General features: G+C 38.3%; 2 protein-coding genes across 3 annotated transcripts in view; one reads left to right on the top strand and one right to left on the bottom strand.

Annotated features, from left to right (window-relative positions):
* Positions 1–17,721, bottom strand: part of LOC132793890 (RING finger protein B) — a 35,412-nt gene extending 17,691 nt beyond the window's left edge. The window contains exons 1-3 of one of the 2 annotated variants that reach the window (XM_060804038.1): positions 17,538–17,721; positions 16,685–16,837; positions 1,828–2,401 (exon numbers count right to left, since the gene is read on the bottom strand). In XM_060804038.1, coding sequence (XP_060660021.1) covers positions 1,828–2,339 — 512 coding nt within the window. In that variant the 5' untranslated portion in view covers positions 2,340–2,401; positions 16,685–16,837; positions 17,538–17,721. The remainder of the gene's footprint in view (positions 1–1,827; positions 2,402–16,684; positions 16,838–17,537) is intronic. The other variant, XM_060804039.1, reaches the window with a different exon arrangement.
* A 2,721-nt stretch (positions 17,722–20,442) lies between these two features.
* LOC132792820 (uncharacterized) lies at positions 20,443–22,641 on the top strand. Its single transcript, XM_060802315.1, has 3 exons — positions 20,443–20,687; positions 20,747–20,871; positions 20,932–22,641. Exons 1-3 carry the CDS (start codon positions 20,590–20,592, stop codon positions 21,198–21,200), a joined length of 492 nt encoding a protein of 163 aa, XP_060658298.1. The 5' UTR covers positions 20,443–20,589; the 3' UTR covers positions 21,201–22,641.
* The last annotated feature ends 1,154 nt before the right edge of the window (positions 22,642–23,795 follow it).

Here is a 23,795-nt window from a genome sequence, read left to right as displayed (position 1 = left end):
TATTATGCTGTAAAGGCTAAGTAATTCGATATGATAGATTCGTAATGATAATTCGTTCAAAACGAAGAAAAACATGCATCAGTGCAGTTGCAGCATTAGTTATTAATTATTTGAGCTGCAGTTATGCTCATTAAAGAATTCTACCAGAAGTAGTATTAGAAATTACAGTAGTCACAATAAAATGAATGAGAAAAGTAGTCACATATGTTACAGCATAATTGCTCATTACAGTAGTGGAAGTAATAATAATACTAGCAATAAGAATTAGTTGAAAGTGTACAAATAACAAAAGCAAGAGCACTGACATTAAGAGTCACAGCTGAAGAAGAGTCACATCATTAGCAGTATTCACAGTAGCAGTAATAGTTGCGGCACTTGTGCTTTAAATTGCCTTGACCTTGCCTTGGCATTAAAGTGGAAGGATTTCCGAATGCGAAGGCGAATGTCGAATGTCGAATCGTGATTCGCGAGAGCCTGTGGAATGCATTCCAAAATAAAGCAAAATCAAAATCGAAATCGTAATCAGAAAATCTGCGTAATTGGCTTTGCCCTGACAGCAGGCCACACTTAAATTGGGCTTATCTGTGGAATGCCATGCATAGCAGTGAATAGCAGTGAATAGTGAATAGAATGAATGTGACCAAAATGGGTAAAGAGCTTTAAATGAAATGCTGGCAAATATATTTTTGTCAGCCAGTCAATAATCATTTGAAATAAATTGCACGATTTGATGGCGCACATGTAAATGTTTCAGCTGCCGTGTCGGTTTTCACTTGCGGCAAACACTCTGACTGTGCAAATGTCTGTGCATGTCTGTGCATGTGTGCGCATGTGTGTGCATGCATAGCTAGCTGGCTATTATGTATTGGTTTGCATCAATAATTTCAAACCAAAACTGGCTGTGACCTCCAGCAGAGAAGCCGAGATGCAGCCGCATATGTGGCTTCTTTAATTTCAATTAATAAACGTAATTGTTGCAGCTGGCTGCAGTTGCATTGTTGTTTTCGATGTTGTTGTTGTTGTTGCTGTTGCTGTTGACCGGCATCAAGTGTTTGGCAAGTCAAGTGGCTTCTGCTGCGGCTGCAGCTGAAAAGAGGTGAAGGCTGACGACAGGCGCCAAAAACCGCATTGCTTGTGGCAACTTGCCACTTGCAACTTGAACTTCGCTCGCGACTTCAACTGCAACTGCAACTGCAGCATTGCCATAATTTACATAGTCGAACAGCTGCAGCCAAAGCGCTGGCAAGTGGCATGTGGCATGCGGCATGTGGCAGTTGCATTCATTTGATGTGCCCGATTGACAGACAACACAATGCGACACACTCGCCGTATGCGCAATTTGTAACACAATTTTGTTTGACCAATTATATTTATAGCCAGGCCCCAAAAAAAGATCAAGATCTCTATCATATCTAATGCCCTGCTAATTGCCATGGAAAAAACAGCGTGCAGCGTTGCATGAACTCCAAAAGAAAACAAATTGAATGGAGATTGAATTAAGTTGAGTCAAGTTGAGCTGAAGAGTTTTTTTGGGAGAGTTGTTGAAGTTAAGACACGATCATAATTAAATTGCAGTTACGATCATAGCAAAGGGCACTTTATGGTTGTCTGTCTGTGTTTATTTTGTTGCCGTTGCCGCAGTTGTTGTTGTTGCTGTTGCTGTTGTTTGTGCCCTATTCAATGCCATCGGCGAAGGTCATCGCAACTGGTTGCTCGCTTGCTGCACCATTATGCAGCACATTTGACGCTAATTGTCCAAGCGAGCGACAGATGTCGAAGGTAACAACGAAACCGACGAAGCCAACGAATCGAATGTGCAACACTCACCTCTGATATTGATACTTCAGCATGGCGCGAGGCAACAAAAAGTTGTCATTACTTTGCCCAGCTGCCGCAGTTTCATTCGCTGTTGTCACAGTTCCCAACTGTTCCTCTCCAGTTGCTGGCGATGCGGCACTTGTTCCATCCGTTGCTGATTTATGACCAAAGAATGCGCCCAAACGTTGCAGGTAAGCAAACTTTGTGATTGCAGCCGCATTGCTGTTGCTGTGGCTGTTGCTGTGACTATTGCTGTTGCTATTGCTGTGGCTGTTGCTGTGGCTGTTGTGGCTGCCATTGGCACCCGAATAACGTCCGCTGCTGCTGCGACTATGCGGCACCGTCTCATCGTCATCCTCGTCGTAGGGCAGCACCTCGATTGCATCAAAGTCGTAGGAGTTGAAGTAAGCCTGCTCGCGGGTGCGCTTCACCTGGGCTGCCTCCGTTACATGATCGGCGGATATGTCCGTTGCGGTCTTCTTGCTCGACGCCATCGCTGGCGAGCTTTTGCAAATGGGCATGGTTCAACGCCCTCGCAAACACATTCAGCTCACGATTTGCCCGCCTCAGTCTTGGTGATTAACTGCAATCAAAATAACACACAGGTATTTGTGAGATAAGGAAGCAGAAAAAATATATACATACATATTTATATATTTTATTTCAGTTTTTAATTTAAGTCTCTTTCATTTGCATATGTTACAAAGTTTTTGGTAAAGTGTTGGCAATAAATGAATTTATTCATGAGTGCAACAGTTGCGCTGTTCGATGATCATTCTGATTAAGTTCAGACAATAACAAACAAATCATTAGGCGCATTCAGGTAATACTGATCAGAAATCATAACATTTTAATGAGTCATCAGGAATAAGTTGCTGCTGAATGGCAATTATACTTTAAGTACAAAAACAGTTAATAAAAACCAAATAGTATCAAGATATGGCTACATTTTTTAGTACAACATTTGAGTTGTGGTGATTTAGGTATGAAAATTAATAATTTATATTATAAAGTGTAATGTATTCATGCAAAAATATATCAAGCACACACATGAATCAATTTTCTTGATTGAATTTACCAACTACAAAAAGTAATCATAGGGTAAAAAGTAAGCAGTAATCAGCATCATGATAGTCCAACCAAAATTTTGACGTTTCTAGTTGTCGAAAATCTCTAGAAGATTGCAAAATAATACTGATTAGGCTGACGTATCTGATGAATCCACCTGCCCATTGACGAACTGCATCCAAACTTTGCTAAGTGTGCCAACGCTTTGCAATATCACATTGTCTATATGGAAGCGTGAAAAGTGTTTGTGCATGCTGTTGCATTAATTAGTTGCTTTGCAACGCAATCCAGCAACAGCAAAAAGGTTCAGATTGCATAATGCAGGCAGCAACCATGTTGTCGACGACGTCGTTGTCGTTGTCGTCCTCCTGCCAACGCCATAATTTATGGCCAAAAATTGTTGCGCGCTCTTGGCAAAAATTGTTCGACTGATAACTGACCCACGATGAGCATGCACATTTTGGAAGCTCTCTTCTTCCACACAACAGTCATTTGGGCACATAATTCGAAAATTGAAAATTCACTAGACAAGTGCCTGGCGATTTATGTAAAAGCCTATCTTCTCTCTCCTCGCTCTCTTCACTGTCACAGCCAGCGGCTATAAACGTATTTAAGCGATAGACAGTTAAGTGTGGTAAAGGTGGCTAAGAGCGGGGGCTACGTAATGCAGACAGCACGCTGACAGCTTCATCATTTGTCAGCGGGCTGGGAAACTCGATGGCGATGGCGATGGCTATGGCGAAAAAAAGGGGCAGCAAAGAAAATGCTGCCATTGATGATGAGACGTGCTTGCATCGCACTCTTTGTAGGTGGAAACCAGTTTTGTGTTTTTTTGCTGACTTGTTGTTGTATTACCAAAAATATACAACAGCAAAGGCCTCACAGTTTGAGCTAAGCTGCATTCTTGTACCTTTATAATTAGTGGCCAGTCATCGAAACGTGCCTCATTTGGTTGCTTTCTGTGTCAGCTGAGCTAAGAGAATACTTGATAATATTAATAATAATAAGTGTAAATTAATCATCGAACGATGCACATTTATGCCATGGTCAACACATGATGGAAACTCGTAAAGTTTTTCCAGTTCTCTTTCGAGTTGTGACAACTCAAAGTTACAGCGTGATGTCTCTTCCAATGTGTTGACAGCTTTTGGCAAAAAAAAAATGAAAAACAACAGCAACAACCGACAGCAGCAGCAACAAAAACAATAGACGCAAGCAAAACAGGTGAGATGTGCTTAATGAGAAGAGTTTGCTAGACAGCAAGATATCCTGCAGACAAAAAGTGGATTCAATAAAGATAAAAAGCTAGTTGAATCGAATCAATAAACAAACTATTAAATGTAATCAAATTGTGATTAATGTAATGTATAAATAAATTTTGCAGGGTATGCAAATAAGTTATTAAAACCATGTGGAAGAGTATGCTAAACAGCGAGATATCCAATAGAATCGATAACGGAAAAAACTTAAAGCTAAAGCAAATTGTTGTTAAATTGTGATTAATAAGTGTAGCAAAGTTTACAACAAAGTTATCAAAAAAATGTGCTCAAGTCGAAGAGTATGCTTGATAATTAAAGCGAGCAACAGTATCAATAAAATATAATCAAATTATGTTTAATGTAATACCCATTTCATACATTTTCCAGGGTATGCAATAAACTTGTCAAAACAATTGCCGACATTTTTGCTTGCTTTGAACAACTTGAAGCGCTTTGCTGATGTCCGTTGCCTCCGCAAAAAAAACAGAAAAAAAAAATAAAACACAGCGTGAAAAGCTGCCACAAAACTGGAGCAGTGAGTCAATGGTTCAATGTGAGCTGTTTGCACTCGTTGTTGGACATGGACTTGGACATGAACTGTCCCATCAATCTTCATTTGCCCGCTTGGCCCTTAATGATGGCACAGTGGTGGCACTGCCGTTGGCACTGTTGTGCTTTTACAGTCGTGTCACAGCATAGGCATAGTTCTTTAACCCCGAAGAAAGTGCGCAAGACAAAATATGCAAATGTTGCATTAAAAAAACTATATATAAAATATAAAAATATGTACATATTTATTTATAAATATATCTATAGACATATATAGGTTGTTATGGCAGCAAAAAAAAATGTGTGCTGTCATGAAAATCGATTTTTGTTTTATTTCCATCATGATGTTGGTGATGATCTTTATTATGATGGGCAAACACTCAAATTACTCTGGCATCCACTTGAAACAAACTCACAGAACTATGGCATATCGAGACGTGAGGTTTTTATTTATATCGTCGAGTCTCCGTCTCCATCTCCATCTCCGTTTCCATCTGCGTCTCCGCCTGCGGCTGCTTTTGATATTTGGTTTGATGATTCAATTGCTGGACAAACAGAGACATCAAGTCAACTACAACAACTACTATACTCGGTACAGTGGCGAACAGACGTCACACTGTGCTCTGCCCCCATAATAAGAAAAGAAGCGTGCAAATTGATCAATTCGATATTCGAAAAGCGGTTGCGGTTGCGGTTGCCAAGTGCCTGCCTCTTTGTCTTCATCGCCGTCTTCTTTCACTACCTTGACTTTTATTTGACATGCATTGGATTTATCGAAAAAGGCATTAAGCGAATGAACGGCAGCAGACAGTTGGCAATTGACAGACAGCAGGCGGCGGCCTAAAACAAAAGACTTGGGCGACAAACTTTATTGTCGATCAACAGCAAAATTCACAACAGCAGACGCAATCTGCATAAAGCACCACAGCAATAGCAACACCAACAGCAACAGCAACAACGAAAACGATAATAACAATAACAATAAATGTATATGTTTGTATAATTTGTGCTGTAAATCTGTATAACACACTGTGCAGATTGCGAAAATGGTGTCGCGAGCAAATTCAATGCTTAAATTTTACCGCAGCAACAACTACAAAAGCAACGCCTCCCTTTGGCACGCACAGTGGGACAAGGTGCTGCTTAAATGTGTTGGCTTAAAGTTGAAAAGTTTATGAATCCAGTCACCTTGCTTCAAAATAGCAATGCTCCATTTGAATTTAGGTGAGTCACAAATTTGTTGAACTTCGATATCTTAAAGGTCAACTAGATTTAGCATTATGAAAATTCACCCAAAATAAAGTATATGGCCACACTGTTTTGCCACTTCTCTTTGAGAATATTGTTAGTAGCAGTTATTGAATATGTAGCATTTTAAAATCTAAGTATAGAATTGGTTAAAGCAAACTTTAGCTATTGTGTTTTTACTTAATATATACTAAAACATCAACATTAAACAAATCTTTAAATGTATGGGCACATTGTTTTGTTTCTGCTCTTTTCTTTGAGCATATTTAGAGTAGATGCTAGTGACTTTGTTGCGTGATAAAATCAAAATCTAAAACCGAATTAAGTAAAGTCAATAAAGTATATGGGCAGAATATGAAAATAAAGTATATGAGCGCACTATTTCGATTCTTCTCATTCCATTGAGAATATCGGAATTGTGTTTTAAATGTAAACATAAACACAAATATTCAACTACCTATTTACCATAGCTTTAATTATGTTTTGTACCACTGTGACATGTCACTTAACGGACAGGCCACAACCAGCGGCATCGGCTCACTAAAAGACAATGAGCTCTTTGGCTAAGTGGCAAGCTAACATGCAGTTGCTGTAGTTACTTTAGTTGTTACCGAAGATGCAACAGCGTCTGCAACCGCAGACAACACAACAATACAAATCCAAAACCAGCGGTCAACGGAAAAGGTCAAAGATATCCATAAGCAAAAAGCTAAAAAAAAAGCCGGCAGATTATGTAAGTCTCTTTTTTTTTTTGGTTGGGCTTTTTGGGGTTTTGGGTTGCAAATGACTCACGGTAAGGTTTATGAGCAGATTATATATTAAAAACACTTATTTTTAATTTAACCCAAAAGTGCAGCTGTTAAATGTCCAAACGCCTCTTTTTCATGTTCGTTGCTGCTGCTGCTGTTGTTGTTGTTGTTGTTGTTTTTGGACTGACGATGTGAGAATTGGTGGCAAGTTTATGGCTCGTTGCACCCACACGCCAGCCCCTCGGCTACTTGTCGGCGTTGTCATTGAGGTGGTGCTCACTCTGGTTGGGCTCGAGCCCAGTGGCCGCAATTAGTGCGCAGCAAAACCTTTAATTAGTTGGCCCAAGCCAAGTCGCAAAGAGACTCATTTTGCAATGCAATTATTGCGACAAAGTAAGCAGCAGCGACTGCGCGCTTTGAATTTTGCAATTAATGCGACTGAACTCAGCTAATGCCTTATTTGTATCCATATATGTATATGGATATATATATACAATATATATAAAACTGTGAATGGGTTACTGAGTGTATGAATAAAGTGAGTGTGTAAGTGTGAGTGTGAATGGGATGAATAAAAAACGCAACTCTGTGGCTTAATGTGATTTACAGCTCATACTCTGCTCTCTACTCGTATTTTCTTTTGTGCCCAACTAATTGCAGCTTTGGCTTTGAAAAGCGTATGAAAAGCGTTTTTCCATTTTCCAGATGCTGCTGCTGCTGCTGTAAGATTTTCCCTTTTGCAACCTGTAGGTGGGTTGCCATAATAAACTCTTAATCTACTTGTGGCTCAAGCTGAAGCACAGCTCGAACTAACTGAATTGTGGCACGTACAAGTGCAACAACTGGTGTAAGATTTTTTCGTTTTTTTTTGTTTTTGTTGTTATTGTTGTTGTTGTCGTGCAGCATGCCACAAATTCTGGCAGTCAGCAGCACAGACAATTACGAGCAGGAGACGACGATTTGTGGCCAGACAACAAACACTCGAAAAGCATAAGAAACTGCTGAGAGGGAGGGGGCAAAAGTGGCACTTGCTGGCAGGCTTGTGGCATGTGGCAAGTACTCGTCTAAGCTTGCAACAAGATACAACAAACAGCAGCAGCAGCGACATGAGTGCAAAATGAGAGAGGAAGCAGAATGCGCAACATTCATATCCTCATGCACTTCAGTGTGGCACTTGGACATCACATAAGCTACAGCAACAGCTATAAAAAAAACGCACTAAATGCAGTTGCATGTCCTTTCTGTTTGACCATTTGAATACCCTAGCAATAAGAGAACAGGGTATGTTATACTAGCAAGTATATAAAGCTGTATATCTGGTCTGCAAATTAGAAAAGTGTTTAAGATACACTCTAAAAAAATCCATGTTTAAGTATATATCTCTCTTCATCTGCATATCTCTCTATCTCTATCTAAATCTGCATCTTTGTACACATGTGTGTGTGTGCGTGGCATAAGCTGCAATAGCTTCGCCATTTCACCAACAAAAAATAGTAAAATTTTATGAATATGAAACTCGTTTCGCTTTTACTTTTGCCCAAGCTTTCGTCATAAATTTCTGCTTTGTTTTTTATGCTGTGCACGAAATAAATGAAATTTTCATTCTAATGCAAAAATTTCGTTAGAAATTGTTTCAATTTTTCATATTTGTCGCATTTTTGAGAGGGAGAAAGAATTGCAAGCAAAGATTATGATATTATTTTTAAAGCCTTGTGGCTTACAATGTTGGATTAAGTCTCACACAAACCGAGTGCAATTAAAAGCAATCACAGCTGCAGAGCATACACTTAAAAAACTATTCATAGAAATATATATGCTGTATGTGTTAAATGTGCTTGGCCATTCTATTTTTAAAGGCGAATGCTTCTTCTGGCTTTCAGAGTGTGTTTTTTTTTGTCGTTATTGATGGACAGCAGCAATGGCCACAAGGTTAATTGGCATTTCGGAATTGGTAGCATCCATTCTCAGGGCATTACACAAAATGACAGACGAACATACTATAATACTATGTGAGCATAAAAGAATTATATTTTAAATAAGAGAATCTGAGGGTTTTGTTTGCTGCCACATCAAGGGCAAGGTTTTTCGCTCTGTGATTGTGGCTTTGGCTTTGGCTTTGGCTTTGACTCTGGCTTTGCATAATTTTCCGGCTTCATCAGCCAAACAGTTCTATTCGTATTTTTTGTAGAAGTGAAGTGAAGTGAAGCCTCCACTTGGAGGAGGAGTGCAAATGGCAGACGGAGAGAATGAGAATGAGCTTCTATGATAATTTTCCATGTTGGCCCGCAGACATTTACATAATCTTCGACTACGAGCGGCAGCTGTTGCGATTTATTGGCTACCAGTTTGGCTATTGCCCGCTGGCATATTGGCCCGATGGCCTGCTAGCTAACTGACTGACTGACTGACTGACTGACTACTCTGTTGGCCAGGGCTCAAACTATTGGCTCTTGGCCATATTTATAACCTGCACTTAATAAAGCTCGTTTAATTTTATAACTTATTTACACGCTGTCGTTGTGGGCAGCCACGACTACTTTTTCTGTGTGTGTGTGTGTGTGTTTTATGTTCACTTCACTCAGAGGGGAAAAAAACTGTTGGCTAATTTATGCATATTTACTAATTTAATGGCAGGCAGCCAAACAAATCATAATTTAATGATCATGCGATGTAATATGCCAGATTTAAGGGCCAATTCACATAGCAATAATGGCGTAGATTTTAGTCTAATCAAAGAGATGTCAATCAGTTAGCAGCTAAAGGAATTGAAATTGCCAAGTTAATGGTGCTCACGCATCTCTTTGGCTATTTATAATCACAACAAATGGAAAACTATTTGTGAAAACAAATTGAGAAATTTGAACTTGAAGCGTTTGGCAATTGAGGCGCCCTTTTTCTTGTTTTTGTATATATCACTTGACATTGTGGATTAAAAGCGAAGCAATGAAACTAATAATAAAAACGAAAATAATAAAGCCAAGAATCATCGTGTAAACATAACACACAAGAAGTAGAAGAAGAGGCACATTTAATGAAGTGATACGTTTTGGTATGTGTGTTTTTTTTTGTGTAAATACTCCAAATTATTCACATCGCATTCGGTCATATTCATATCGTTCACAGCCAAGGTCAATATCAGTAGCCAAAGTCAACGACGTCACTGACGCTCCAAAAATGTGAGGCTCACGCATCAGAAAGAAACATTCAAAATAAAATGAAATCAACCACATTCACAAGCGTAATCGCATGAGTGTATTCACATACATCATCAGCGCACATCACATTTGACATTTGGGTTTTGATTTTCGGTTCATTTCATGACTCAAAAGCGCAGCTGGAGCCAAAGACCCCACAAAAAAGAAGACAGAAGAAGAAAAGAGAGACCCCCCAGTCAAAGTAGCCGCAAGATTAAAGACCTCAGATTGAAGTCGCAACAAGTGTTGCGAGTTGTGAGTTGTGAGTTCCGAGTTGCCAGTTGCCAGTTGCGATTCAGTAGCAACAGGTGTAATTTATTGCCTTGTGCTTGTTATTGTTTTCATTTCGTTGGTTGGGCCTTTCTTTGTGTCGGGCCTGTTGAACTTGAATTCAAAATTGTGTAATGCCATTAAACAATAAGCAACAATAAGCAGACAACAACCAACTCGAAAGCCGGCCGGACATCCGCGTTTTTGGGTCACACAAAGCCCATAAACAATATGTATAATGCATACTTATACACATATGATAAAGATAATATGCATAACTGCATCTGTATTGTGTGTTTCTATTGAGTATGGAGTATTGTGCCACTCCAAATTGGAGTCAATGCAGCTAATCAATATCGGATAAAGTCAATCAAATTCGGCTGCCAATTAGTGAAACTTTTGTTTTGTTTACGCTCTGCATTGTGTGTTGAGTGGCGCCTGCAGTGCAGTTAGACAGACAAAGAGAGACGGAGCGAGAGAGAGAGAGAGAGAGAAAGAGAGAGAGAGATACAGAAGTGTGTTACCGTTACTTTGCCATTTAAGAAAGGGTATGAAAAGCCTTGAACAGGTCAAAGTGTAATTACTTGTAGCTATAGATTTATTCTATTTTTTTTTTTATAAATATTTAAATTGCTCAATTACTTAAGAGTTAATTGAAGAATTACAACTATTATGCAAGCAAAGGGAATTACCACAGCATATTACGTATACGCCACGAAGTACATGCATGCATGCAAATCTGTCTAAGAAGTGTTAGTTGAGATTAAATATTTATGTATTCTCTTTTGACTGCAAGTATTAATTTAATCAACACCTGCAGAAGCAACGCTATGAAGCAAAAGAAAAAGAAAGATGAAGCGCAATTACCCATCCCATTATTTGTGGTACGGGTATCAGGTCAGTCGAGCACCCTTTCAACTCGCTTTTGCAACTGTGCAATATCCGAAATGAATGCGAGTAAGAGTGCAGCATTTGCATGCAACGCTTTGATGCCATTGTTAGCTGCATCAAGTGGAGTCTCATTAAGTGTTGTCGGTTGATACTACACACACATTCACACACTCTCTCACACTCACACACATACTAGCACAATCACCTGCTGGCGTGTAAGCTGCGTTGCTTTTGTCTTTGCTTGTCAACATGCTAATGTCTCGAAACTTGGAAACTGGTTTAATGCCGTTGTTATCTATTTAGCGCTATTATCGAAGCTTTTCATGCCAATTTGTGCGTTGGACTCGCTTTTTTTATGATGAAAATTAGCTGCACACACAGACTTGCAGTTTATTGGGTTTCTGGTTCAAGTCTATGTCCCATTGTCCCATTGTCAATCGATTAAACGGCGACAAACAATTAAAATCTATTTAAATCAATTGAAAGTAAACAATTTTATTGATGTCATCGGGGTCCTCTGAACTTGACTTATGCTAATTTTCAACTTATTGTATTGTATTTTGTATTGTTGTATTGGAAATCGATGCGAACTTCGATCTATGATCTCCGCTCTTCGACACGCTTTTAAAAGCCTAATGACTATCGTTTAACGCTATAAACTTGTTTCCAGAATTGAAATTGAATTTAGCAATTTTTTAGTTAATCACTTGACACGATTCCTAATTTATTACCGCATGTGTGTGTTTTTTTTACTGTGCTGTTCTTGTTCGGGATGAGTACGAAGAATTTTTAGTATAGGTATAACTCCCCTCCTGCATAAATGTCTTAATTTAAATCACGTTTAGAAGTGCCCCACGATCTCTCTGTGCAAAATGAAATAAAAACTAAAAGGCAGAACATGCTATAAAAGCAACCATTTATCAACCAGTTACTCAAAAAAAAAAGAAACGAAAATCGAAAATCGAAGCCAAGAAATAGCCGAAATATGTATCATCAAACGTCATTAGAGGCAAAGTGGATAACTTGTTTGATCGAGGTTTATGCTTCCAATTCATTAGCTAAACACAAGCAATTTATATGCGAAAATTCTTTACAATCAACAGCAATAAATTATGAAGTTTTTCAGTGGCGTACTTTTGTGACAGCCCTCGTCTGAAATTAACTTTATGATCACATTTTGCATTGCATTTGAATTCCGCTTAAGTTCGGCCCTAACATGTGATTGTCTCCATCTCCATCTATATATAAAATACAGATATATATAAACTTCTAATACTTTGTGTATTTTTGGTTTGTCTTGGAACGTGTTTGGATTCTTTGTGCTTATCAGCGACTTTACTTCTCATATATTGTTGTCGCCGGGGTCTTTTGCCGAGTTTGTTTCGTTTTATTTAAGCATTTACTTATTTGTATGTGTGTTGTTGTTATTTTTATTTTGTGGTTGATTTGATTTTTTGGCAATTCCGGTTCGACGACCCTTTCACTTATTAGAGCGGAGCCTAAAGCTCCAAGCACCAAAAATCTTTATTAATTGTATTTAACTCTGTCGAGACTCCGCGGGCTTTTTGCTCCGTACTCCAAAACATCAAATCTGTGATCCTATCACGTGCTGACAAATTGTAGCATTTGTATATTCGCACAGTATTCACAGTATTCACAGTCCCTGTGCCAATCAACGCGCCATTCAAAAGCCACAAGCCCGTGAAATAATAAATAAAATTATTTAAATGCAAAATTCAACATGCAACACACACTCCAAATGCAAACAATTCAAACAGCGAGCCGCTAAAAGCCAACAACATTCAATAACCAATATCGTCACAATACACTGAACAATGCCGCCAGACAACAGACTAGAGCTCGTCTCTGTCTCTGTCTCTATCTCTCTATTTCTTTCCTAGCTTTTGACCATCTCCCAATATTTATTCATACTACTCATGTTTAATGCCGCATGCGAGGGTCGTTGATTAGTTCAATTAATTGAATATTTATACTCTGGCAGTGGGAAATGTGTAACACTTGAAGCAAACTGCTTCCGATTACCTTTTCTTTATAGGTAACAACATTGTATCTATATATGCATAGATAAATATGTTTAAAATCATTGGTAACAAATTCTTTAGCAATTGCTAAAGAAACTGGACTATAATTTATAAATAGTTTATAATTGATTGAATATTTATAGACTGGCAGTGGCAAAAGTGTAGCACTTGAAGAAACTGCTTTCGATTACCTTTTCTTTATAGTTAACAACATTGTATCTATATACATAAAAATGTCATAAATGCAAATGCTAAAGAAGTTGGACTATAATTTTTATCATAAATAGTTTTTAATTTATTGAAAAATGTATCACTTGTAGCAAACTGATTCCAATTACTTTTTCTTTATAGATTACAACATTTTATAAGAATGTTCAAATTATTTAGCTCAAATTATTCTTAGTTAAATGCCAAAATTGCAGGACTTTAATTTATAAATAGTTTATCATTTATTGCAAATTTATACTCTCGTAATGGGAAATGTGTAACACTTGAAGCAACTACTTCCGATTACCTTTTCTTCAGAGGTAACAACAATATATCTATAAAAATGTCAAAAATGATTGGTAGAAAATTCTTAGGTAAATGCCAAAGAAGCACGACTATAATTTATAAAGAGCTTATAATTTACATACTAAAAATAAATGACTGTGATTGGAACAATCTGTTAAGCAATCGAGACTTCGACAACCTGAATTGAGTTGTTCTCGTGTATTGAGAATATTAAGGAAAAAAGATAATGTCTTAACTTTCTGCAATTCATAAATATTTCGCAACAAAGCTGCATAATTTTTTCAAGATTTCAAACTTATTGAAAGAGCGAATTAATCGCATTAAAAATGTACAAAAAAGCGAAAAACGAAAAAAAAACACAAATACAAATAAATAAAAACAAAATAAAAATGATTGCGCCATATGGCGCATCTCTAGCAATTGACTATAAATAGTAAGAGCTTAAAAGTTACAGCGAAATCGCAATCGAATACTTGTTGTGGGTGTTGCTATTGTCGCTTTCGATGCCAATGTGAAATTAATGAGGCAACCAACCGGCTGGAATACTCGTATACTCACTCACTCACTGGCACTCGAATGCTGGAAAAATAGTCAGAGTAATTAATGAATGAATGCAATGCCAGCCAGCCAGCCATCGAGAATAGTGTCAACTTTAAATATTTCGTAGTATTTAATATATTTGCGTGTAAACTTTGCCAAATTACGCAATTAATTAAATACTTAAAGCGAATGCCAAATATGCTATAAAAATGCACATTTAATTATGCGGTTTACAAACAGAGTTCATAGACAAGCATAATATGTTTATACCCGCGACCCATAAGGAAGAAGGGTATTATAACTTTGTGCACGAAGAAGGCATCTCTTACCCTATAAAGAATATAAATATTCTTGATCAGCGTCAACAGCCTAGACAAGCCATCGATTTTGAGTTGTTTTGGCTGACAATCTGGTATATTTCAAATGTAGTACTTCATCCAAATACCAAATATGGCAATCGGTATTTTTTAATATTATTGTAGTATATTATTTGGAATATTTTAATAACAATTCCGCACTGTCTTGCCTTTATTCAGTTTTTGTGGTATACATACTCGTCGGTATATTTTAAGATTAATAACGCTCATTTTTCTTTTATTCAGTATTTTTGCGGTATAATTTAAGACTAAACCGCACCGTTTTGCTTTCATTTAAAATGGGTAGCGGGTATCACACAGTCGAGCACACTCGACTGTAACTTTCTTACTTGTTTATATTCGTAACTGCGAATCGAAACATATGCAAATTGTCAAAATTGAAAAATGGCCAAGTGAAAACCACTGCAACCACAATTAGCAATTGTGGTAAATGGTAAATCGTAAATCTGCAATGTGTATTTTCGCGTTAAAATGTGGCCAATTATGTAACGAGGGTGGTTTCATAATTTCCCCTATTGTATTAGGCTTCGTTTGTGATTAATTCGCATTTAATCTCATGGCAGATATCTCGCATTGTCTCTTTCTCTGAATGAAAAGAGTGTGCATAAGAGCGAGGGTTGCTTCACCTGTTGATTGATCATCGTCGCCCACGACAAATTGCCCATTAAATATTATTTAATGGAGGTTTGCTTGACAAGTTTATCGACTTCCGAACTTCGATTAATAATATTCCTGGTATCCCATATTTTAAAATGCATAAAATTAATCAAACAATACACTGTGTATTTATGTATGCGAGGGCTGCTCTACATGTTTTCGTGATTGATGTGTCTGCGCAACTTCAGCCTGTTTTTAGCGGTCAATGTCTACAACAGATGATGCTGACAGCACATAGATCAGTTGTTATCTCTTCGCAGAGATCAGGCATATGCATATGCGAGGGTTGCACAATCAGTTCATGCATTAAATATGTTTATCTATTTGATGAAATCAAACAATTATGAGAGGGCTGCTTTAGTTGTTTCATTTTGTGGTTGAGTGCATCGGCTGCTTGTTTTGTTTTGTGTTATTTTTTTATAGGTCAACGCCCACAGCAGATGTTGACAGCACGTCTGATCACTGTGCGATGAAATCGTACATTGTTTATCGATGGCTAAACACATGTAAAACAAATGTTTAAATAAATGTGTGTAAGTGCGAGGAAGAAGCAGAGGCAGAGGCTGAGGCTGAGAGATACAAAATGATAAATTATCTAATTTAAGCTTGTGATATTTTCGCTGTTGAGTATTCACATTCGCGTACGTCTTCAAGCTGCGGCACGCCCACCCACTCACGACGCCCCCGCCGCCCATTCGCATTTAATTTGACGCAACTAAAGTCTAATGTTATGTGATTCTGATGTGATGCTCCCCAAGTGGAGAGAATAACGGGTAAGTGCACAAGTTATATGGCTGTCATTCTGTGCGTTTTTATCTTTATAGCCCCAAATTTATAATGCTCGTTTTCGTGTTCGAGTTCTGACAATAAAAACGAGGAAGATGCCACCAAACTGCATACGTATTTGGTCAATACCTGATAGATAGCTTTCAATATTTATGGACTCTTTGACAGCAAAATTTACATAAAGTATAATAATATGAAGGGGAAGGAACTCATCTCATTCTCTGTTCTCTGTTCGCTGTTTTTGGGCAATTTTTGTGTAGAATTTAGAATTTATGTTTTGTTTGCCAGATTATGGCAAATTATGTGCATAATGCAATTAGTTAATAACTTTATAAATACCATCAATAATGTGTGTGCGGATGGATATTATGTCATCGATAGCAACAATGACTAACTATGCCTCTGAAATGTTTAATGAACTCTCTCACTCAATTTGACAATTTCAACATTAATGCCATCATTAATCATATTCATATATTATTTTTGATACTTTAATTTTTGGCCATTCGCTGTTGCTGACAAATTTTGTGCTGCAAATTGAAAAGCACATTAAAGCTCAGCTCAGGGCTGTGCAATTGTGCAGTGCTTTATGGTAATTGCAAATTGTTGCTGACCGGCTTATCGCATCCGTTTAATTCCCCGCCTAATTTGCCTATTTGTGCACTAATTAGTTTATGTTAATTGCATTTTTTTTTGTGTTTTGTTTGTATGAGAAAAACGTACCTTTTTTCAATGAAATGAAATGCGTTGATATGTAATTCAGTTCAGGTGTTGTCGATGTTGCATAAAGTTTAGTGGTTGAAGCAACACACACACACTCAAACACACACGCACATTTACGCACAATTTTAATTCCAATTGCTAATTGTTAATTAACTAAAAGAAAATAATTTATATCGATTTTTTTAAGATCAGAAAAACTGTAAAAACTTGTTAAAAAGTCAAATGAGCAAACAAGAAATTGATTAAAAAATTGTTAAATACTTTTTTCTCAGTTTGTTTGTCAGTCGTTTATCGGGTTTTCGGCTTTTATTCGGTATTTGTTTTTTTTGTTTTATTTTGATGAATGTATTTGGAAACAAAACAAAGGCCCAAATATTGCATAGTCCGAAGCCGCAGCAACAGAAACTTAAAGCAGCAAAAAAACAGAAAAAACAGAAAAAAAATGAAGATGCGCAAAGCGCACGCCAAAATCAACTTATGCAATTTCTTTTCTGTTTGTTTTCAATTTCTGCTGCTGCTCTTTTGCTTCTTCTTTTTTTTTGTTTCATGCTTTTTTTTTTGCTGCTGCTCTATGTGTCCGTTGTTGCTTTTCTTTCGCCCGCAAAGTGTAAGACACGCCAACAATTTTATGCACATTTTATTTTCCACATTTTTCCACACACTCTTACATTTTTCACAGTTTTGCACAGAGCCGAAACGCGAAATTGTGTCAGTGGGAATATTTATTAAATATTTAATGTGTGTGTGTTTTCATTTTGTTTATTCTCTCTTTCTCTTTGCGCAAATACTCGTACTTGTAGTTGACAACACTATTTAGTCAATATAATATCGTATGGAGGGAATTGCCATGCACCTTTTAGACGCCGACTGTGTTGAGACTTGAAGTTTGCCGCAGCACTTGCTTTTGCTGCACTAGTCGTTGCTGTTGCCGTTATTGAGGCGTCTGCGTTAAATTTGTTTCGCCCCGCTTGAAATGCGCCTGCGTGTGCGACTTCTTCAACCGATCGACCGACGCGAACGACTGGCAGAAAGAAACTGAACAAAAGCAAAAGACAAGCGCAAGAAAAGAGCCATTGGAGCAGCGCTCACGTTAACTCGATACGAAGCTGTTGGCGCTGCCGCTGCCGCCGCCACCGACGCCTTGCACTGGCCAGTGCTGCCCATCTTAGCTAGATCACACGCAATTTCTGACTTTTGGCAGCATCCTGAAAGTATGCAATGGCTTTTGTTAGCATGCTGCAGTCACTTGTAAAACGGTTTAATCGCATTTCAAGAACTATCTTTATTTGGTTTTCGTTACACAAATCACACATTTCCGGTGCACTATGATATTAGATTTATTTTTATGTCTGTCTGTCAATCGTAAAATGTGCAACGAAAGCGCAGTGCGACTGCTGGCAATTTTTAAAGGCAGCCTGAAAGCATGCTTTAAATAAATAGCGAATCGTCACACAGAACAGTCGCGGCCATAAAAAATGGCTGCTGTAAAATGTGGCCCCAAAACAGTCGTAGCGAACAGACGAGGCGGAGCGACGACCATCAAACTGTTTGTGGCAGCATTGACGTCATTTAATTATGATTACTGCAAATGGGAACAGGAAAGGAGCGGCGAATGCAATATCTACGCGAGTATCCTGCCGGCTACTTGCATAAAATGCACGTAATAGCGCGTAAAACAGTAGACAGAGAGAGAGAGAGAGCGCGAAAAAAATGGTAAATGGTAAATGGAAAATGAAAATAAATAAATAAATGGGCAACATTATGAGCGTTTGGCTAAGTGATTTTCCGGGCTTAACTCCGGCTATGGCTCGTAAAATGATTAAAAGCCCATGCAGCTGTTAGCCAAGAGCATCTTCGTTCCTCGCTCTTCGCTCTTCGTTCTTCGCTTGGCAAGCAGAAAATTTAAATTTTTGCACGTGCCGACAATTCAATTAGCCAAGTCGGTAGCTGGCTGTCAAGTGTCAGTCGGTGTCATGTTTGCGTGACCTTCGCCCTCTAATAGACCTAAGCTCTAGTCCTCATCATCATGATCGTTATCATCATTGTCATCATCATTATTATGAGCGGAGGAGACATGTAAAGCTTGTGTGTGCCTCGCTCTGTATGGCTTCCTGTGCCTGTTCCTGAGGTTGAGCCTGCAACAGAAAACGTTAAATATAAAATCCTATTTATTTGCCAATTTTACAATCGAGTGCACAGCCAACGTCGACGACGACGACAAATGGGAGTGACGTCAGCGCACCAAGGCGCCAAGGCAGAAGCCAAAAACTATTCACACCGACACACAGCCCCTGCCCTTTAAAATATATCTCCAACAGTGTCTGTGTCTGTGTGTGTGTATGTGTTTGTGTATTTGTGTGCAGCGCCCATAGAAGCAAACGCATAATTTCATTACCAAAGCCCCAACGTTTGTTTTCAATGATGTCATATGGTCGCACTTAGCCGGAAGTCACAAGTCCTTGTGGGCCAAGTTAACGCAGGCGCGCTCTTCTTCTTTCCCAACTGCACTTGCACTCTCTTCGACTGTGACGTCATGGCTCTCTTAAGCTCTCTCTCTCTCTCCTTCTCTCCAAGACTGTCCAAGTGAGACTTGTGTGTGTCGATTGTCGTCCATGCGAGCTTCCGGTGTGTCCAGCAGCAGCTGTTGTGATACCCTTTGAAATTACGCAGCTGAAGAGGTTAATTTGCCTCGACACTCAACAGCTGTGCTTAAGCTAGCGAAATTACCCTCTACAGGGTATTTAGTAGTTCGTCAGCTGACTTGTTTGCTTGCTCATTTGTTATGATGGGCCTTTACTGCTTCATTTGGCACGATTCTTGCGCTACTTCTCCGTCTCCGCCTCAGCCTCCGTCTCCGTCTCCATGTCCGTGTCCGTCTCCGTTTCCTCTCTGGCTGCCCGCTGGGCACATGGGTAAATAAATATTTATCTTAAAGTGCGCGCTGAATGTTTCGCAGCATCCTCGAGTGGGTCGTCCTCAGTAAGCTCTTCATTTGCGTTGGCTTTTGGCTTTTGGACTCTTGACTCTTGTTGATTTTGCTTTTATTGTCGCCTTGGATGCTGTTGTAACTGTCTGCCAGGACATTAACCTCGTGTGTGCGGAGGAAGTGCGCTCTTCTGATTGAAGTATTGAATTACAACCCCGTCACGCCATAACAATGCCACAGCACAAAAATAACAAACACATTTTCGACAAATTTTCTGTAATTTATTGTGTATTATATTCTCGCTATTTGTATTTGTATTTGTTTTTGTATTTGTATACGCTGCGGCCTAAGGGGCAACCAAAACAGAACAGAAAAAAAAGGGTAGACAAATGTCATATTATGCAAACATTGTATCAAAAAGTTCTTTGCCAATGCTCCACTGTCATTTGGCCATTAGTCTGAGGGCATAACGAAAGCCAAATAAACAAATCAAAGGGGCTTACAGGACGTGTAACTCGATTGACATTGACGCAAATGTAAAATAAATCAAACACAAAGTTTGTTTTGTTTTGCCTCAGCTGTTTTTTTGTTCCCTCTTTTTTCTGGTTTTGTGACGAAATCTGAATCGAATCAAAATGCGTCTGACGGCTCTGTCGCATTTCCCATTTAGCCAGCCAGCAACATAATGTAACGGCGCCTACAGCAACGTGTATTGAATTCGGCCTAAAAGTTTACTAAGTTTAAGTCAAGGTTGATGTTGCTGCAAGTAGCTCCTAAAAGTATGCACTTGTTAGTCTGTCGAGTTGAGCTTAAAGCAGCGCTGTAAGCAGCTGATAAGCCGAGCAGTGCTGTAAAACTGCTGATAAGCTTGAAGTGCATCGGTTGCACTGGAAAGCTCAGCTTTGACATCTGCGCCAGCTGCATCAGCTTGAGCGCGGCCAACTTAGTGAAAGCCGGTTCCGGTTTGGTCATTTTTCTAATGACCGGCTGCGTACATAGACGCGTAATTATTGAAGATTTAAATCGGAAGGCATCGAGCGCTATTGGGAAATTTTTTATTGTCTTTGCTATTATTTGGTAAGAGAAGTTTTATAGTGTCATAGGAGGACTCCGTGTAATTAAAATTTTGTTCGCAGGATTGGTTTTGCTGCCTTCAAGGCCTTGTTTCTCGCTTCGCAGCATACCGCCAGTTTGCTTCGGCCAAGTGCCGCAGCTTATCCAGCGGAGCACCCCTGCAGGCCATTCTCGGCCAGCGGAGCACCTCTCCGGCCCTCACGGCCAGCGGAGCACCCTGCACCGGCCCTCTCGGCCAGCGGAGCACCTCTCCGGCCCTCACGGCCAGCGGAGCACCCCTGCACAGGCTCTCTCGGCCAGCGGAGCACCTCTCCGGCCCTCACGGCCAGCGGAGCACCCCTGCAACGGCCAGCGGAGCACCTCTCCGGCCCTCTCGGCCAGCGGAGCACCTCTCCGGCCCTCACGGCCAGCGGAGCACCCTGCACCGGCCCTCTCGGCCAGCGGAGCACCTCTCCGGCCCTCACGGCCAGCGGAGCGCCTCTACAGGCCACTGCCTGGCCAGCGAAGCGCCTTTAGGTGCCAACTTTAACTCTCATCTCATCTTTGCTTTCCTGAACATCAGCGACCAGATCGCTTGTACAAATATAGTGTGTGTGTTAAAGTTAATTTATGAGAAATTAAAACCAAATCTGAAAAGTTTAAAATGATGCGCTACATTGTATAAAACAAAAAAAGTGAAACAATATGATAGAGTAAAAGCTCAACAGTGTAGCGCCGCTCAGCACAAGTTAAAATGACATGTTGAGAAAAATTTAGTATTGCAAAAATCGCAAAAATTGCACAGAAATATTAAAAATTAAAATAATTAAATTTAATTTAATTTAGTTAAAAATTGGTTAAAAAAAAATGAATACGCTAAAAAGTTAAAAGTTGAAAATTATTAAAAAAATTGAAAGTTCATTTGTTCACAAAAAATAGTAAAAATTCACATTAATTTTAAAAGCGCTACTGCAATTGCAGAATTTCAAAATTGCACAAAAAAGAAAATAAAAGTTAAAAGTTAAGTTCAAAGTTAAAAGATAAAATGATTTAAAATCAAAAGGAATTAGCGCAGCTGTTTTGTTGATAAAAAAAATGAAAAATAAAAAGTTAAAATCAGAACGAGTATTGTGCCACATTCAATTAAAAATAAAAGCGCTAAAATATTGTAAAACAACAAATTAAAAAAATTGAAGCGCTACAAGAATTAAACAAAACAAATGTACAAATATAAATGAAATAGTTGAAATTAAATAAGAAATTGTAGAGCCATGAGAATGTAGAATTTAAAACAATTGTTGAATGTGAAGTGCACAAGTTACAAAAAAATTTAAAAATATAAAACAAAACAGCTAAAAGCTTAGAAGGCAAAATGCCTAAACGAAAATTATTATATTAAATTAAATTAAACAAATAAGTTATGAAAATCAGTGCCAAGTTATGAAATATCAAAATTAAAACAAAAATTAAAACGTATGCAAATTATATTGAATAACTAGTACCAGTTTCGCGTAGGTACAATATGAAGTGTTTCGGTGAAAGTTGTATTTTTTATTTTAATTTAGCACTGTTCCAGCACACCTTCGTCGGAGATCGATCGCCGCCGCAGGAGTTCTGTTGGTGAGTTTTTTATTGCGAAACACACACTTTATATAGTACTTTCACCTCGATTTACATTGTACAAACACGAAATATAAATTTATAGAAAAGCATACGAAAAAATTCAAACTATTAAATATTATAAAAAAATGTTTGAAGATAAATTACAAAATTAAATCAAAGTTTAAAATTTGGTACATGAAATAATACAAAGCACTGAAATTAAAATACATTATATATTTAAAAGAAACTTTAAAAGAAATATTGCAACTATCCTCTTGTAGTATTATTGATCATTTTGTACTATTTTTATTTATAATGCCATATTGTTTAATATCTATCATTAATTAAATATTGTATACCATGAAATAATTTACTTTTCATTTAGCCGAAACAAGCCAGCGACACCACTGTCGTAGGGTTAAAAGGGATCACCAGAGCCATGCTCTGATGCTGTGATCATAGGTTGGGAGGGACTTCATCACTTAACAGCTGTGATGGCCTGCCTCAATTCTCGCTCTCTCTTTCTCTCTCTGTCTGTCTCTCTCTCTCTTGTTCTCTCTTTTTTTTTTTCTATTTTTTGAGACATTTTTGGATCTTCCTTCTCTTTCCGGCTAGTTTTCTAGCAATCCCTTCTTCGTCGCAGCACGCTCAATTTCTGATCTTAAATTAATAATAATGAGCAGCGAAGGAAGGGTTATTGGCATAAGCAAGACCACCACCCCAAAGCCGACGAGCTAGAGCCGGACTCTAAAGCGTGCCCCGCAAATGCCGATAGCCCTGTCGCCTTGTGCTTCTTCTCGTTGCACGTTACAGTTATAATTAATTATTATTAATTAAGAAAAGTGGCGCCCAACGTGTAGGGCCTTAGTGAGTACAGTAAATACTCATTAAGACTCTCGGTTAAATTCAAATATCGTACTCTAAAATCTTTTTATCTTCTTTTCATTCATTTTCTTTTTCATTCATTTCTTTTCAAAAATTCGACTTTATCTCAAATTTGTTATGGATTACAAGAAGGAATACACAATCAGTTCCTTTTGGCCAAAAGAAAAAGTTGGATTGGAATTTTCCCCTTTTAATTTTTGTATTTGCCAATGATGAAGTATATATTTTTATGAGGAATACAAATAAATTCAACCACGGTTGGTTATTTGGCCCATTTAAATTGGTTTTCATCATTGGTGAAGCAGGCCGAAAAGGAAAAGTTGTGTAGGAATTTTCCCTTGTAATTCTTGTACTTGCCAATAATGGAGTATTTATTTTTATGAGGAAATACAAAATAATTCAACTACGGTAGATTATTTTGGCCCATTTAAATTAATTTTCAGTATTGGTGAAACAGCACAAATTTTGATGTTCTTCATGTCAGTCGAATGGAATGTGTAAATATTTTGTTTAGAAAATTTTGCAACCTCGAATGACTGAAGAATATCCAAAATTGAATTCTTCTTCTTTCGAATTTTCGTTTCTAATTATTGAATTTGCCAATAATGCGGAATTTATTTGTATGAGGAAATACAAATAAATTCA

The sequence above is a fragment of the Drosophila nasuta genome, chromosome 3 (assembly GCF_023558535.2).
Source record: "Drosophila nasuta strain 15112-1781.00 chromosome 3, ASM2355853v1, whole genome shotgun sequence".
NCBI classification, from domain to species: domain Eukaryota; kingdom Metazoa; phylum Arthropoda; class Insecta; order Diptera; family Drosophilidae; genus Drosophila; species Drosophila nasuta.
This window is presented reverse-complemented; position numbering and strand designations above follow the sequence as displayed.

What these genes read in the sequence shown, in the direction of transcription:
- LOC132792820 (XM_060802315.1), top strand. Translation starts at nt 20,590, where the DNA reads ATGACCGGCTGCGTACATAGACGCGTAATTATTGAAGATTTAAATCGG. An exon ending in ATTGTCTTTGCTATTATTTG is followed by an intron (nt 20,688 to 20,746) that starts GTAAGAGAAGTT and finishes TTTTGTTCGCAG; the next exon opens with GATTGGTTTTGCTGCCTTCA. An exon ending in ATTCTCGGCCAGCGGAGCAC is followed by an intron (nt 20,872 to 20,931) that starts CTCTCCGGCCCT and finishes CCAGCGGAGCAC; the next exon opens with CTCTCCGGCCCTCACGGCCA.